A 17,556-nucleotide genomic window follows, 5' to 3' on the forward strand; every position below is an offset into this window, starting at 1 on the left:
CCATTCAGAATTGTCTGCCTTTCTCTCTACCAACTCCTTACTTGACCCCTTTCAATCTGGATTCCGCACACACCATTCCACTGAAACTGCCCTCACGAAAGTTGCTAATGACCTACTGGTAGCTAAATCCAAAGGCCAGTTCTCCATTCTAATACTCCTTGACCTTTCCTCTGCCTTTGACACGGTTGACCATGCTCTGCTTCTGCAGACACTGTCATCTTTAGGAATCAAGGGACAAGCACATTCCTGGATCTCCTCTTATCTCTCTGGACGCTCTTACACTGTCTCCTTCTCTAACACCAAGTCCTCTCCACACCCACTGTCTGTTGGTGTACCTCAAGGCTCTGTTCTTGGGCCACTTCTTTTCTCAATCTACACCCGTGGCCTGGGACAACTAATTAACTCTTTTGGCTTCCAGTATCACCTCTATGCGGATGACACCCAAATCTATCTCTCAGCTCCTGACCTGTCCTCACTACTATCCAGAGTCCCCGACTGTCTACGTGCCATTTCTGCATTCATGTCCTCCCGCTTCCTCAAACTCAACATGACTAAAACGGAAATTGTGATTTTTCCACCATTGCTATCTACACCCCCACCAATTGCAACCATAACGGTAGACAACACCCCAATAACATCAACCACTAAGGCCCGCTGCTTGGGGGTTATACTTGACTCAGAGCTCTCCTTTAAACCTCACATTGCCTCATTAACCACCACCTGCTATTTCCAGCTCAAAAATATATTCCGTATCCGTCCCTTCCTCACACAAGAGGCCACCAAAATGCTTGTTCATGCCTTAATCATCTCCCGCCTAGACTACTGCAACACCCTGCTCTGTGGCCTACCAAAAAACAGGCTAGCTCCTCTCCAATCCCTTCTAAATGCAGCGGCCCGCCTCATTCACCTTTCCACACGCTCTTCCGATGCAGCCCCACTGTGCCGTTCTCTCCACTGGTTACCCATTACCCAGAGGATCCAGTTCAAACTCCTGACTCTAACATACAAAGCCCTCCACGAGTTGTCTCCTCCATACATCTCCTCACTAATCTCAAGATATTGTCCCTCCCGCAACCTTCGCTCCTCCCAAGAAATTCTCCTGGCCTCTAAGCTGATCACCTCCTCTCATGCTCGCATCCAGGACTTTACACGAGCATCAGCCCTTATCTGGAACTCTCTTCCACAGCCTGTACGTCATGCTCCAAACCTGGACATCTTCAAACGCACTCTTAAAACACACCTTTTCAGACAAGCTTATAACATTCTATAGCCCTTTATTTACTTATTTGTCACAATGTAATCAGAGGCAAAGAATCACTGCCTCATCCATCCTCCACCCCCTTACCTAGTGTGTCCCCCACTACCCATTAGATTGTAAGCTCGCAAGGGCAGGGTCATCCTCCTAATGTTTACTGTCTTTGTAACAATATTTGTGCTGCTTGGAACTCTGCTGTATATTTGTTAGTTGTATCTATGTTCCCCTTGTCGTCTTATTGTGCTTTGTAAAGCGCTGCGGAATATGTTGGCGCTATATAAATAAAAAATAATAATAATAATAATAACTTTTGATTTTTAGTATTGTAATGATGCCTGCAGTTCCTCCAGTCTCCACAGGGTGGAAATCTCAGCTATGCCAAATGGAACGCATAGACAGGAAGTTAGAGGGGAGGTGGGAGGAAGTAGAGAGGAGACATTGCTGGAACTGTCAGAAGAGGAGGTGATAATGTGCATAAATATATATTTTAACGTTTCTATGTGAATTCCTAATCTTCTATAAGATGTCAGAATGTCACCATCTATTTCTCCATGCAGGAGTGGCAGTATATAGAAGGACACAAGGACCTCTACTGGGACATCATGATGGAGAATCAGCCGCCCCTCACATCACCGGGTAAGAGGAGAGAGCAGTACGGAGGGCCCACCTAGATCTCACGGCACTAGTCTACTTCAGGGGACCCAGCAGGAAACCTCATAGGGAAATTCTGCTGACAGGATTGAGTGAGCAGCACTCTCTCGAACTTCTAGGTTTCGAATAGGTTTTTTAAAAAAAACGTACAGCCACACTATTCAGCCAATCACAACACTATGTGCTTTAGAGGGTGCTGTGATTGGAGAACTGCTCCCTATGAGGTTTCCTGCTGGGACCCCTAAACTAGTCTAGCGTTGATCTCCTATCATTATTATTTAGTATTTATATAGCGCCAACCTCTTACGCAGCGCTGTACAGAATATATTGTCTTGTCACTTAACTGTCCCTCATAGGGGCTCACAATTTAGTCCCTACCATAGTCATATGTCTATGTATGTATCGTAGTCTAGGGCCAATTTAGGGGAAGCCAATTAACTTATCTGTGTGTTTTGGGGATATGGGAGGAAACTGGAGTGCCCGGAGGAAACCCACACAGACATGGGGAGAACATAACCTGGCTGGGGTTAAAACCAGGGACCCAGCGCTGCAAGGCGAGAGCGCTAACTGCTACGCCACCGTGCTGCCCATCATCTGATAATCACATAGAGGCAACATATTCAGTCAGTGTGTTTCCTACAGATGGATCCAACAATAGTAACCCACCAGAGAGATGTACAAGTCCTCCTTATCCCCAGGATTGTCCACAGGAAGATCCCACCATCCCCCACCATTATCAGGTATGATATCAGATTCTACTGTGTAGTTATTAAAGCTTGCCACTTTGCCAAACTAAAAAGTTATATACTTACCACAGAAGGGTAAAACCTCTGGATCCTCCAGAAGCTTCACCAATCCTCCTGCAGCCCATTGGCCGCTGGGACCCTCTTCAGAAGTGTAGCTAGAAACCATGGGGCCCCATAGCAAAATTTTGGTTGCCCCCCTAAAAAAAATTATAAGGAAGCTTTGTGTCCCTCCCCTCCTCAAGACACAATTTTGGGTAGCCAGACGTCGCCGCCCAGAATTAGGCAACCCCCCAGTATTAGGTAACCCTTTTGGCTGTGAGCCCCATAGCAGCCGCTATGGCTACTATGGTGATCCCTACGCCACTGCTCTTCTCCTTTCGTGGCTGCACTCCTGTCCATAAAGAGCACAGCTGCACAGTGCAGGAGCACAGAGCCAACAAAAGAAAAGGCCTTGCACAAGTGTCTCGGTGCTTCTGCAGAGGCCGTCCTTCTCCTGTGCAGTGTGATTGTGCTCATATGGGACAGGAGCGTGGCCGTGCAAACCGATTTACAAACCCTTGTCAAATAGGTTCAGAGGGACACAGCAATGGAATGCGAGCTCAAGGAGAATGGGGGAAGCCTCCCTCTACTGAGGTGAGTAATTTATATTTCCTAAAAATGCCTTCAGCTACACTTTAACATTTACATTATCACAATTCTTGTAACCCCCCCCCCCCCCCCCCCCTCCTGTGAAATTTTGATGCACTGCTCCCCCTGCTCTCCTGCGGTGACCCATCGGGCCTTATTACAAATACAGCTACTATAAGCCCCCCTTTCTCCATCAAATATGGACAGCTCCCCCTATTCCCCTTTCCAGGATCAGTGCTACTACCATTACCCACATATAAATGCCACCCCGCAAAACAAGTGAGCAGCCACCCCCCCCCCCCCTCCCTCCACCTTATGCAGAGTAGCACTGCTGTGAGGCAATTATACTACCTGCTCCAGTCCCTGATGCGAGCAGTTCTCTTCATGTGACCTAACCACTGTCACTGTCCTTCGTCCTGCTCCCAGGTCTGCCCAGATGTCTTGTAATGTCACACAAAATGCAAAAATATCACTATGGGCGGCTGTACTGAAGAGAAAGACTAAGCTGGAGTAGGTAGTATACAATCTCCACTGCCACATTATCCTTCATGGGGGTGGGAGGAACAGCAGCTTTCATAAAGAGCAATGGAATGTTGAGCTTCTGTACTGAAAGTGAGGAAGGTATCTCCTCCCCAATTACACCACTGAATGCTAACATTTTCTTTGCTATCATCTTTGTTTTAGTGGGAAGAACAGATTGCCATGAAAGAAGAGGTTAAGAAGGAAGAAGAAGAGATGTATACGAAGGGTGATCAGCAATCTACAGAAGAGGGTGAAATTATGAAGATAATCAAAGAGGAAGAAGAGGATACCTATGTGAGGAGTGATCAGCAGTCTATGGAGGAGCCTGAAACAATGAGGACAATTAAAGGAGAAGAAGAAGAGACGTATGTGAGGAGTGATCATCAGTCTGTGGAAGAGGGTGAAATGATGAAGATAATTAAAGAGGAAGAAGAAATGTATGTGAGGAGTGATCAGCAGTCTAAGGAGGGGGGTCAAAGGATGAGGACAATTAAAAAGGAAGAAGAAGAGACGAATGTGAGGAGTGATCAGCAGATTATGGAGGAGGATGAAATAAGGACAATTAAAGTGGAGGAATCTTCTCTAGATATCAGAACAGGTAAGCAAGTGTAAAAGGTATTTGCTGCTGTTACATTTTTATTGATGGAAGTGAAGAGTGATAGATTTAACACAACATGATGGAGGAGTGTTGAACAGTCATTGGGCTTGATTCACAAAGCGGTGCTAACCCAGTTAGCACGTCTAAAAGACTTTAGGCGTGATAACTGGGTGCTAACTGGGTTCTAAAATAACCCCGTGTGCAAAGTCCCGCCCGCAAAGTCTTGCACGCGCACAGCATGGGGTGCGACCTTAATGGCGCACTCGCTGTGCGCGCGGGATTTTGCACACGGAGTTCTTTTAAACTGAGTTTAGGCGTGATAATGGGCTTTTCACAAGAGTGCTAACAGTTAGCACTGCTTTGTGAATCAAGCCCATTGTGTTTTCCGTATCATCATCCTAAGAGGTGGAATTGTACTTCATACAAAAGAGACATTTTTCAGGGGGTGAGGGTTCTTTTATTGCCCCTGACCTTTGCTCTAGATCTTGGCCATGGTGGCACCACAATAATGGGTATTTCAAATCTATATACTCAACTTCTGACCTGGTTCCCCACTTTACATAAAAACATAAAAAAATATTTACTTCAGATTCCAGACTGCAAATTCCAACTCAAACATTTGGAAATAGGCTTTCATTTGTGTTATCCATTTACTAGCAGAAGGTGGTACTGTGTCCTTCTAGTGCTGGAGTATCATTTTTTTTAGCTTGAAAAAGCACTATTGCCACACCCGTTCTAGTTTAACTATTCTACATGCCCTAAGTTACATGAAATCTAATTTCTATCAATTTGTACATTACATTTTTTTTTCAACATATCTGTAGTACTATTCTAGAAGCTGTAAAGTTTTCAGAACCTCTATAACACATAGAAAAGGTCTCCATGGTCTCTACAGCATCTAGAACTGGTAGGATTTGGAAGCATAACCATGGAGTGCATGATGCAAGATCTAGTGGTGAGGTAGATTCTGTGTACTTTTTTGAAGTGCTTTCGCTTTTGTGGGGAAAATTGTCAGGAATATCATAGATACCACAAATGAGGAGGAGATATTGTACACATTGTACAGGAAAGGTCCATCTGTACACTGTACGCTACATGTGTCAAACGCCAGGCCTGGAGGGCCAGATCCATGCCAGTGTTTAGGATGGACTGAGAAAGAAAGGAATGTGTTCTACCTGATGGACCACACCTTTCCTGATTTAGACCCATCAATTCATTTGAGCTGCATCAAAAATGTGTGAGGATCTCGGCCCTCGTAGGATTGGTTTGACATACCTGCTGTACGCCATATGAAGGGTTAATCTCCATTCCCCAGTATAACATGGTGTTACAACACATGAGGAAGAGATACTGTACACCATATGAAAGGACCATCTCCATTCCTCAGTATAACATCATAGTACCAACAAATGTGGAGGAGATACTGTACACCATATGAAAAGGCCCATCTCCATTCCTCAGTATAACATCATAGTAGCAACAAATGAGGAGGAGATACTGTACACCATATGAAATGCCCATCTCCATTCCTCAGTATAACATCATAGTACCAACAAATGAGGAGATACTGTACACCATATGAAAGGCCCATCTCCATTCCTCAGTATAACATCATAGCGCCAACAAATGAGGAGGGGATACTGTACACCATATGAAAGGCTCATCTCCATTCCTCAGTATAACATCATAGCACCAACAAATGAGGAGGAGATACTGTACACCATATGAAAGGCCCATCTCCATTCCTCAGTATAACATCATAGTACCAACAAATGAGGAGGAGATACTGTACACCATATGAAAGGTCCATCTCCATTCCTCAGTATAACATCATAGCACCAACACATGAGGAGGAGATACTGTACACCAAATGAAAGGCCCATCTCCATTCCTCAGTATAACATCATAGCACCAACAGATGAGGAGGAGGAGATACTTTATACCATATGACATGCTTATCTCCATTCCTCAGTATAACATCATAGCAGGGCTGTGGAGTCGGTCCAAAAATCCACCGACTCCGACTCCGACTCAGTTTAGGATTCCACCGACTCCGACTCCACGACTCAGACTCCTCTAATTTGCATATTACAATTTTGTTGATTAAAAGTATGTAACGTGAAATTCGTCTCTTAACTGCCAACGCTTAGGAATTTTACAAAACAACTGAAGTGAGAAGGATATGTAGACTACTATATTTATTCCCTTTAGACTAAAACTAGTCCTTGGTAAGAGTACTTGTAAAAGGTACAAACCGGAACAAAGAACATCTATCAGGCCCTAGGCAATGTAAGTGTGGGTACATGTAAGAATGATGTGCAGGTACTCTGCAGGGGAATGAGGAGATTGTAAACAGACAACACCTCTGTGTTCAATGTGCACAGCATTCTCAGTGGATTCCCTGCAGCTCTGTGGGGAGTGCATATGTAGAGTATAGTACTACTGTGTAACAAAGTAAACCTGAGACAGATGAAATTAAAGTTTTATACATACCTGGGGCTTCCTCCAGCTGCCTTCAGGATAATCAGTCCCTCGTTGTCCTCCTCCACCACCTTGATCTTCTGCTATGAGTCCAGGTACTTGAGCCAGTCAGGCGTAGTGCGCATTCACACACTCCGCCGCCAGGAGCATACTACACCTGTGCAGCACTATTGCGCAGGTGCAGAATGTTCCTGGCTGTGGGAACGGCATGCGGCCGGACAGCGCTGACTGGCTGAATTACCAGGACTCATAGCAGAAGATCCGGGTGGTGGAAGACAGTGAGGGACTGATTAGCCTGAAGGGGGCTGGAGGAAGCCCCAGGTATGTATAAAACTTTACTTTTCATCCGTCTCAGTTTCCCTTTAATTTGTAGTCACCAAACCAAATTTTAATAACATATCAAATTATTTGATTTCATCAGCAAAGGGAGTGCATACATTTGCATAAATCAGCATCAATGCAGAATTATTTCCATCTCGTTGACCATCTCTGTTAGTGACACAGCTACACATCAGGCTTTATACTTACAGTATAGATGTTATTTAGTATATATAAGAGATTCCTGTGTACACATCATATATACAGTCACAATCAGATATGTATATCTGACTTTAAAAATACGGGGACTGCTTTATTGAAGCAGCACAAGTAACTAATTTTGATTGGTTTATTTCATTTTTGTAGACTAAGCACAGCTATTACTGTATATATACTGTATATATACATTATTTTTAATGACTATTATCTGAGAAATAGAACATTTTATCATATTTTCTATTTTAATTACAGTTACAAATTCATTAGGAGTCGGAGTCGGTGCATTTTTTCCCGACTCCGACTCCAGGCACCCAAAATTGCACGACTCCGACTCCACGACTCCGACTCCACAGCCCTGCATCATAGTACCAACAAATGAGGAGGAGATATTGTACACCATATGAAAGGCCCATCTCCATTCCTCAGTATAACATCACAGCACCAACAAATGAGGAGGAGGTACTGTACACAATATGAAAGGCCCATCTCCATTCCTCAGTATAACATCATAGTACCAACACATGAGGAGGAGATACTGTACACCATACGAAAGGTCCACCTCCATTCCTCGGTATAACATCATAGTACCAACACATGAGGAGGAGATACTGTACACCATACGAAAGGCCCATCTCCATTCCTCAGTATAACATCATAGTACCTACAAATGAGGAGGAGATACTGTACACCATACGAAAGGCCCATCTCCATTCCTCAGTATAACATCATAGTACCTACAAATGAAGAGGAGATACTGTACACCATATGAAAGGTCCACCTCCATTCCTCAGTATAACATCATAGCACCAACAAATGAGGGGGAGATACTGTACACCATATGAAAGGTCCATCTCCATTCCTCAGTATAACATCATAGCACCAACACATGAGGAGGAGATGCTGTACACCATATGAGAGGCCCATCTCCATTCCTCAGTACAACATCATAGCGCCAACAAATTAGGATATACTGTACACCATAGGAAAGGTTTATCTCCAGTCCTTAGTATAACATTATAGTGCCACCAAAACAGTTGTATCATAGGTGGGTGGCTTGTGCTTTGTAGTTTATACAATCTGATTCTCATAGATTGTTTTATCCATTGCCCCGTCAAGTGTGAAACATTAAAAATTGATGTGCTTTCCTTGTCAATATTGTTTTCCCAACAGATGGACACAATACCGGGATGCCTTCAGATGGACCTTTAATACCTGCAGGAGATAATCACATAGCACAATGTTCTCCAGGTGGAATCCCCATTATATTATTTGTATATCAGGGAGTTCAAAGTGAAGAGATATCAATCAATCCATCTAATACTGGGGAATGTCATGGAAACTCTTGTACTGCTGCACAGGGAGGTGATAAAAGATTTCCATGTTCTCAGTCTGTTAAAAGTGGATCAGGACTTGCTCTTGCAGAGGAGCGGCCATTTTCATGTGCAGAGTGTGGGAAGACATTTACGCATAAACGAAACCTAAACGCCCATGAGAGAGGGCACTTGGGCGGACGGACTTTTTCTTGTTCAGAGTGTGAGAAAACATTTGTTCATAAACGCAACCTTAATGCACACCAGAGAACTCATGATCGGACTTTTGCATGTTCCGAGTGTGGGAAACGGTTCAGCCAGAATGTAGATCTTCTTAGACACCAGAGAAGTCACACAGGCGAGCAACCCTTTTCCTGCTCAGTGTGTGGGAAATGCTTTAACCACAAAGGAAATTTAAATGCTCACCTGAAAATCCACACGGGAGAGCGCCCATTCTCCTGTTCAGAGTGTGGGAAAAGTTTTATTCATAAAGTAAGATTTTATGCCCACCAGAGAATTCACACTGGTGAGCGCCCTTTTTTGTGCTCAGAGTGTGGAAAAGGTTTCAGTCAGAGAGGACTCCTTATTAGACACCAAAAAAATCACACAGGTGAACGTCCTTTTATATGCCCAGAGTGTGGCAGAGGCTTCATCGATAAAGCAAACCTTCTCCGACACCAGAAAATTCACACACGTGACCGTCCATTTTCGTGTTCGGAGTGTGGGAAAGATTTCAATCGGAAATCGGCTCTTCTCTCACACCAGAGAACTCACACTGGTGAGCACCCTTTTTCATGTTCAGTGTGTGGGAAATACTTCATGCAAAAAAGGAACCTTCGCAAGCACCAAAGTATTCACACAACATAGACTTCTTTGTCTTCCTCGGTACAAAAATAGCTGTCATCGAATGCCAACATTTTTACTTTTACAAAAATTGCAAGTTACAAATTGAGATAACACTCTATCCTCTTAAAGGAAACCCGAGGTGAACATAAACTGTTAAGATAAACAATTGTATCTATTTACTTTTTCCAAATCCTTCAGTTTTATCTTCTGTGTATCAGCTAAGAAAAGAATGTTTAATGTTGGATTGTCTCATATGATACAGTCTTTCAGTGTCCCAGCAGCTAAGACCTATGAATGATTTATTGTTTAAATATATATATATATATATATATATATATATATATATATATACATATACTATTGACAATTTTTATCTATCCCCTGCATTGAAGTTGTTCTCAGCAAGGAAAGTGTTTTATGGCTGTAATTCCTTATCAATGAGGTCTAAGGGACGGTTTCCACTGGAACAGCATGCGTCTTGCAGGATGCACACCGGCACTTTGTAGTGATGAAATTACGCATGTGAATCGATTAGCGCTCCATGCACAGCTATAGGGATTTGGGTGCGTGCTGCAGGAAACTTTAGCATGTTATCCAAAATAGCACCAGAGTGTGATTCTGATGGTAATCCATAGAACTGTTTCTCCATGCAGCTCGCATGCAGAGAAATGCTGCATATTCGTGCCACATTCTGCTCTAGTGGAAATGGGCCCTAAGTGCCGACTTAAAGGAAAATGTCACTTGCATACCAAATTTTTATTTTTTTTTATCCCGTTTATTTTCACTTTTCAGATTTGCTTTTTTTTCTAAATAACAGTTTTGTTTCTTTTTCTAATTTTTCAACAATGGCAAGTTGTCTTGACAATGAGAAAATAAGAATAAACAAAAAAAAGAAAAGCCCATACCTCCCCCCATTCCCACCCCACCCACTCTTATTTCTCTCTCACATCTCTCTGTTTTCAAAAAAAAAAGTAGTTCAAGAGCCAGCATACAATTCACACATCCAGGGGGGTTGAGTTTCAAGGCTTTTTACTTATCTATGTTGAGTTGCAGCACCGATCTCCATTCTTCCTAGAGTACCCAACAATTGCTGATAACAATACCACTCTGACATACCGAAATGTTAACTCTTTACGGCAGAAAAAGAAAAAAAGGAACTCTACTAGTTATTCGTATGCTTGGCACTGTACATACACATGTCTCTCTCATCATGTCACATGTCACCTCGGGTATCCTTTAACCACCCTAGCAGTAGGATTACTTCCTGATTTTAGGGGCTTAAAGCAGTGCATTTTTTCACATACTTTTATACCCTAAAAGCAGGTATAAATTATACTGCTGGATCGATCTGCGGCAGCCCCTGCACTTACTCACCTTCCCTTGATCCAGTGCTGCAATTCTTCCTCTGTCCACTGGGTGGCGCTGTACGCCATAGTGAGATCGCCGTCTGTCACCATGTAACAAAAGGCGATCTCACTACAGGGATCGAAATTCTCTGAGAACCGGAAGAAGAATGTCTTCCAGCATCTGGATCCCGGAGGAGGTGAGTTACAAACGCCCGCTGTGCGCAGGCTCTACATACTCCTCTTGGCGGTTACCCCGAGTCAGGATCGGGATTACCTCTCTAAGATATGGATTTCCGGCATAAGCCTGAGTCGGGGTTACCACTAAGGAGGTTAATCTTGTGGTTCAGACTGGAGTCCCAGCATTGGATGTTACTGGCACGGAAATAAAACCCTGTTCCTTGTTTGCACACATAGGAAGGTTCAGCGTTCAATATGTCCGGCTTCAATCTAGCCTGTCTGTGCTTAGTTATCTGTGTCCAATTATCAGTTGTATGTGGTCATGTATTTAAGAATCTGAAGAGCAGATACGTATTCATGCAATTGATTTTGGTGGTGGACAGCTTTGTTCCTGAAATAAATTCTTAAAAGCAAAATTGTGTTACATGTTTACTCGTGATTTATTTGATGTATTACTTTTTTACAACACTGTCCATATTTTGGGAGGGAAATAATTAATTGTAGTTGTAGCACTAATGATAAATATAATATTAGTAACATAGAACTGAGTGTCCTATTTTTATTTTCCGTTTAAGATCTGCATTTTTAATTTTAAACAACAGTCATAACTGATGTAAAATCTGCTTCATCTTCACCTTCTTATCAGCAATGTTTCCACAGTCAGACAAATGTGTTTTGCCTTCTATTTACTTTCCATCTAAATTCCATTGTTGTTCAGATCAAAATTAAGTGCTTCTTTATACAGTACACATTATTATAGTGTGCTCTATTATACTTAGACTTGAGATTTCTTAGTAGGACTAGTGCTATATGCGAAGCAGGTCATCTAGGAGCACGCACGGAGCCGCGTAGCTCTAGATGATGGCACGGCTGTAACTGCAGTGCTATAGTCCACACCCCACGAACGGTTGATTCATGGGTGATCGCCTCTCAAGTAGCTATGACTCGGAGGGGGAATAGTATTTAACGCTGCTGGGAATTTCATCAGCAGCAGGGTGAGCTGTCATTCGGCTCGCCCCGCCCCCAACGACCGCATAATATGTACTGTTGTATCCTGTTCACCACATCATGTGCTGCTTTCCTAAGTAAAACATTTTGGATCTCTGATATTTTTGTCTCCTTTGAACAGCTTAGATTTACCAAGGATATCCCTAGATCAGAATTTTTTCGTTATCTGCAGATTAGGCATTTTTTGCGTTTAAGAAGCCTTGGCAGAAGGGTTGATTCCCCCTCCCTCTATGATAACTTGTGCAAAGGGGATACACCGAGTAAAGGGTTAATTTCCACTATTTATGAGGATTACTGACACTGACACCAAACCTAAATATATCCTGGATTGGGAGGTGGAGTTGGGAATGGTTCTTACAGAAAATCAATGGGCACTCATTTATAATAGAATACAGAAATCCTCCCCATCCCCCTGTTTAGGAGAAACAGCTCTTAAAGGAGTTTTCAGGCTAAATTAAGAAAACAAACGCTACTTACTCCGGGCTTCCTCCAGCCCCAAGCTCCCAGCATGTCCCTCGCCGCAGCTCTCCCCGCAGCCGTTCGCCGCAGCTCCCGGGCCTCAGCGATGACGTCACGTCGTCCTGTACTGCGCCTGCACGAGCGGCACTGTCAATCACTGCCACGTGGACCGGAGCGAACTGCGCAGGCGGTGATGATGAGATGGTATAATACCCCGGTTAAACTCCACGAGATTTCCGCCTGGCGGATCGCTCAAGACCAGTCTTATCAGCTGAACAACGGACTGTACACACGCCCGATTTGACATCCGGATGTCCAAACGACCCATCGTTTAAAAAAAATCAGACGTGTGTATGGGCCTTAACTCATATCTTTTGGGATTGTACGATTGCTCAATCCCTCTGGGCTGAAGTTTGGTCTTTGTTTCACAATATCACTCAGATAATGGTTTCCTTTGTCCCTGCCCAAGCTCTGTTATATGCTAATGCTCCAGTTATCCATACATCCCTTGTTAGCTGCCCAATGGGTCATTGCATTTAATTGGAAATAACCTACTTTGCCGTTTTCACAATTTGAACAAAGGTTAGATCTTGTCATGGAAACTGATAGACTGGCCAGCTTTATCTCCTCTATGGTCCGACTGGTCTGCATATAAGTCCAATTCTTCTTCTGCCTAATAATATGTCTGCTGCATTTTGTACCAATGTTTCAGCAATGTTTTTTCTTTTTCTTGTACTGTGGAGCAAAATAGTTTAGTGTTTTGTTATGTTTTACCATTTGATTGTCAGCCAACCATACTGTAAGTAACTGTTGGCTATGCTTATGTCATTTCAACTGGTTTAAATTGCACCATGCTCTGTTGATGACTATGTTTGCCTTTACTTTTAATAAGGGCCTTTTGTAAACTAAACAATACACATTGGATGTATTGTATCCTACTGATCCTCTGCCTCTAATACTTTTAGCCATAGACCCTGAACAAGCGTGCAGATCAAATATTTCTGACTGATGTCTGACTGCATTTTCCACATGCTTGTATCAGGTGTGTGAATCAATACTGATGCATGAAAGATCATCAGGACTGCCAGGCAACTGGTATTGCTTGTAAGGAAGTAAACATGGCAGCCTCCATATATATCTCTCAGGTCAGTTGTCCTTGACGCCGGTTTTACACCTGGCCTGTGCACCTGCTGTGTGATGTTCCGCCCCCATCGCATCGCTCCACAAAGCGCAAAATGTCAATCAATGACCCTGCGGAGAGTGCGCTGACAGGGTTATATGCATAGTGCCGCCCACCTCGCCCACTGACATCTTCCCTGCTGGACAGGAAGTACATCACTGAGATTCCCGGGTTTCACAGTCGTATCTCCGTTGTCCCACGCATGCGCAACTCCGCCGCCAGCATGTTTAAAAATCTCCCCTTGACTTACATTACTTCTGCCGCCGTTTTGTCGCCACGGAAGTCCAACTGTGACACGCTGTGGACTTTGCTGCAGCTTTGCGGCGGATCAGCCACTTCTGGTATAACACGATGCGGTAAGTGTGCTAGGCCCAATTGCCTTGCATTGCTGTTGCGTTACCTTGCAGCAAAACAGGGTAACGCAATGCAGGTTTGCAAGGCAAGTGTAAGAGGAGCTTTAAGGTTGTTACCCAAGTTATAAGGTTATTAGTAAGTAGGATCTTTCAAATCTCGTGGTGTCCATAATGCCTCTGTGTATCAAACCATGTAACAAATAATCCTCCTTCACTAGTACCAGGACACGGCGGATGTACCAATTCTCCTGTTCTTTACACACAAACTCATGGAAGCAGAAACTTACTTAAAGTGTACCAGAGATGGTACACTAGTGCTAATTTATACTTACCTGGGGCTTCCTCCTGCCCCATAAGCACTGTGGCTTCCCTCGCTGTTCTCTTCAGCCCCTCCCTTCTGGCGGTACGACTCCCGGTAATCTGTTCAGTTGCCACCAGTCGAGGGCTTCTGCGCACGCAAAGCTCAAGCCGTGCGTGCGCCTGCTGCGCTCCCGTCCCAGAGCATTCTCTGCTTGCGCAGTACTACTGCACAGGCGCAGAACGCCCAAGGGTATGGGAGCGCGACGAGCGGGGTGCACGCGGCCGAGCCGCGCATGCGCAGAAGGCCATGACTGTCCGCATTACCAGAAGTCATAGCGGCATAACAGAGGGGCTGAGGAGGACAGCGAGGGAGGTCACAGTATTTAACGGGCAGGAGACAGCCCCAGATAAGTATAAATTAGCGCTAGTGAACCATCTCAGATTATGTTTAAGTGAAAATAAACTTATGAGATAAACAATTTATCCTCCCACTCATAAAAATGACCTGGAACAAGCATATGACTCATCCAGTAAAACCTGAGTCTGCTGAGTCAGAGTACCTGATCTGCTGTATGCCTGCTCAGGGTCTAATGGCTAAAAGTACTAGAGACACAAGATCAGGAGGACTGCCAAGCAACTGGTATGGTTTAAAAGGAAATAAATATGGCAGCCTCCATATCCCTCTCACCTTGGGTTCCCTTTAACTGCATTTTCTGCATGTTTGTTTCAGGTGTGATTCAGAGACTATTGATGCATGAAACATCTGTAGGATGCCAGGCAATTGGTATTGAAGGCAGAGGGTCAGTAGGACAGTTAGGCAATCTGCATTGTTTACAAGGAAATAAATATGGCAGCCTCCACACAAGCGCTGTGAAAACAACGCAAGAGATTTGGGCGCAACCTACGCCACCATAGGCCGTAATAGGAATTATGGCTATAGTTTAGCGGCACTCAGTAATTTGAGCGCCGTCAAGAGGGAGCTCAAATTACTTTTAAAACACTGTAATTCGGCTGCCAGCAATAGCTGGAAGCCACATTACATCATTCCCCACCATCCACGTTGATCTGGAGGGGGAATTAAATTTAACACCGCCGGGACTTGTGCAGGAGCAGGGTAAGCCGTATGTCGGCTTTACCCTGCACCCAAATGTCTTGGCGGCTATTTCATAGGTATGCGCCTCCACATCGCTTTCAGTTCATGTTTCCTTTAAGTTTTCCTGCATTTGCTGTATGCTTGTTTCAGGTGTGTGATTCCGACACTTGATGCATGAAAGGTCAGAAGAATGCCAGGAAACTGGTATTGAAATAAGGCAGTTTCTATATTCCTCTCAGGTTAGTTTTCCTGTTTGGTTAATAGCTTTTAGCAAGAAGACTCCCTAATATTTCAGGGTGGCCTGCTGAGTGTCTTCTGTGGCTGCAGTGCTCAAGAACTGACAGGAGAAGAGCACTATGGCCCAGTGCACACCGAGCGGTTTTTGGAGCGATCCGCCGGCCGCATCCGCCTGGAAAAATGCTTGGCTAATGTATTGCAATGGGATGGTGCACACCGGCGGTTTGAGGTTTTTGCCAAGCCGCAAACGCGCCTCCTGCTGCGCGTTTGCGGTTTGCTAAAAAACCTCAAACCGCCGGTGTGCACCACACATTGAAATACAATAGCCAAGCGTTTTCACTGGCTGATGCGGCTGGTGGATCGCATACAAAATCCGCTTGGTGTGCACCCGGCCAAATATCTGCTCTCTGCACCCAAAACCGCTAGCGTTTTGACGATCTGCTAGTGGTTTTGGTGTGCACTGGGCCTTAGGGCTGGTGCACACCGAGCGGCTTTTTCAGCGTTTCTGCAGCCGCTTGCGGCTGCGGATCCGCTTGGTCAATGTATCTCAATGGGGTGGTGCACACCAGAGCGGGAGGCGTTTTGCAGAAACGAAAAATGCTGAGGTGAGGCATTTTTTGGATTTCGGATGCGTTTCTGCCTCAATGTTAAGTATAGGAAAAACGCAAACCGCTCTGAAAAACACCTGGTCAGAGCGGTTTTGCCGGCGTTTTTGTTACAGAAGCTGTTCAGTAACAGCTTTACTGTAACAATATATGAAATGTACTATACTGAAATCCGCTGCAGCAATCCGCAAAACGCTAGCAAAACGCCATAGAAAAATAATAAAAAGCGTTTCAAAATCTGCTAGCGTTTTGCGGATCTGCTAGCGGTTTTTGGTGTGCACCAGCCCTGAGTGAGTGTTCATTCATCTAACTCTAATTACTAATTTTTTCTTTCCTATCACCACCTTTCCATCCATAAACTTTTATTGCAGCATACAATATCAATGCTCTTTCCAACTATTACTATTGTCATACTTGCCCATACCTCATGTCTCTACTGATCTCCAGCACTGTAACCTATCATACAACCTGCAATTCCCATCAGGCATCTGGATTAGTGTTGGGCAAACATCTAGATGTTCGGGTTCGGGCCGAACAGGCCGAACATGGCCGCGATGTTCGGGTGTTCGACCCGAACTCCGAACATAATGGAAGTCAATGGGGACCCGAACTTTTGTGCTTTGTAAAGCCTCCTTACATGCTACATACCCCAAATTTACAGGGTATGTGCACCTTGGGAGTGGGTACAAGAGGAAAAAATTTTTTAGCAAAAAGAGGTTATAGTTTTTGAGAAAATCGATTTTAAAGTTTCAAAGGGAAAACTGTCTTTTAAATGCGGGAAATGTCTGTTTTCTTTGCACAGGTAACATGCTTTTTGTCGGCATGCAGTCATAAATGTAATACATATAAGAGGTTCCAGGAAAAAGGACCGGTAACGCTAACCCAGCAGCAGCACACGTGATGGAACAGGAGGAGGGTGGCGCAGGAGGAGAAGGCCACGCTTTGTGAGACACAACAACCCAGGCCTTGCATGAGGACAAGAAGCGTGCGGATAGCATGCTTTGTACCGCCATGCAGTCATAAATGTAATAAAGATAAGTGGTTCAATAAACAGGGACCACGCGGCAACGCTAACCCAGCAGCAGCAGACGTGATGGAACAGAAGGAGGCGCAGGAGGAGAAGGCCACGCTTTGTGAGACACAACAACCCAGGCCTTGCATGAGGACAAGAAGGGTGCGGATAGCATGCTTTGTACCGCCATGCAGTCATAAATGTAATAAAGAT

The 17,556-nt window shown here is 44.3% G+C and overlaps 1 protein-coding gene across 1 annotated transcript; it reads left to right on the forward strand.

Annotated features, from left to right (window-relative positions):
* Positions 1-1,630: 1,630 nt before the first annotated feature.
* Positions 1,631-9,889, forward strand: LOC137537018 (zinc finger protein 776-like). The gene is made up of 5 exons (XM_068259175.1): positions 1,631-1,717; positions 1,813-1,891; positions 2,549-2,646; positions 3,964-4,399; positions 8,588-9,889. The coding sequence occupies exons 1-5, from the start codon at positions 1,631-1,633 to the stop codon at positions 9,592-9,594; spliced, it is 1,707 nt and encodes a 568-aa protein (XP_068115276.1). The 3' UTR covers positions 9,595-9,889.
* Positions 9,890-17,556: the final 7,667 nt, after the last annotated feature.

The sequence above is a fragment of the Hyperolius riggenbachi genome, chromosome 10 (assembly GCF_040937935.1).
Source record: "Hyperolius riggenbachi isolate aHypRig1 chromosome 10, aHypRig1.pri, whole genome shotgun sequence".
NCBI classification, from domain to species: Eukaryota; Metazoa; Chordata; class Amphibia; order Anura; family Hyperoliidae; genus Hyperolius; species Hyperolius riggenbachi.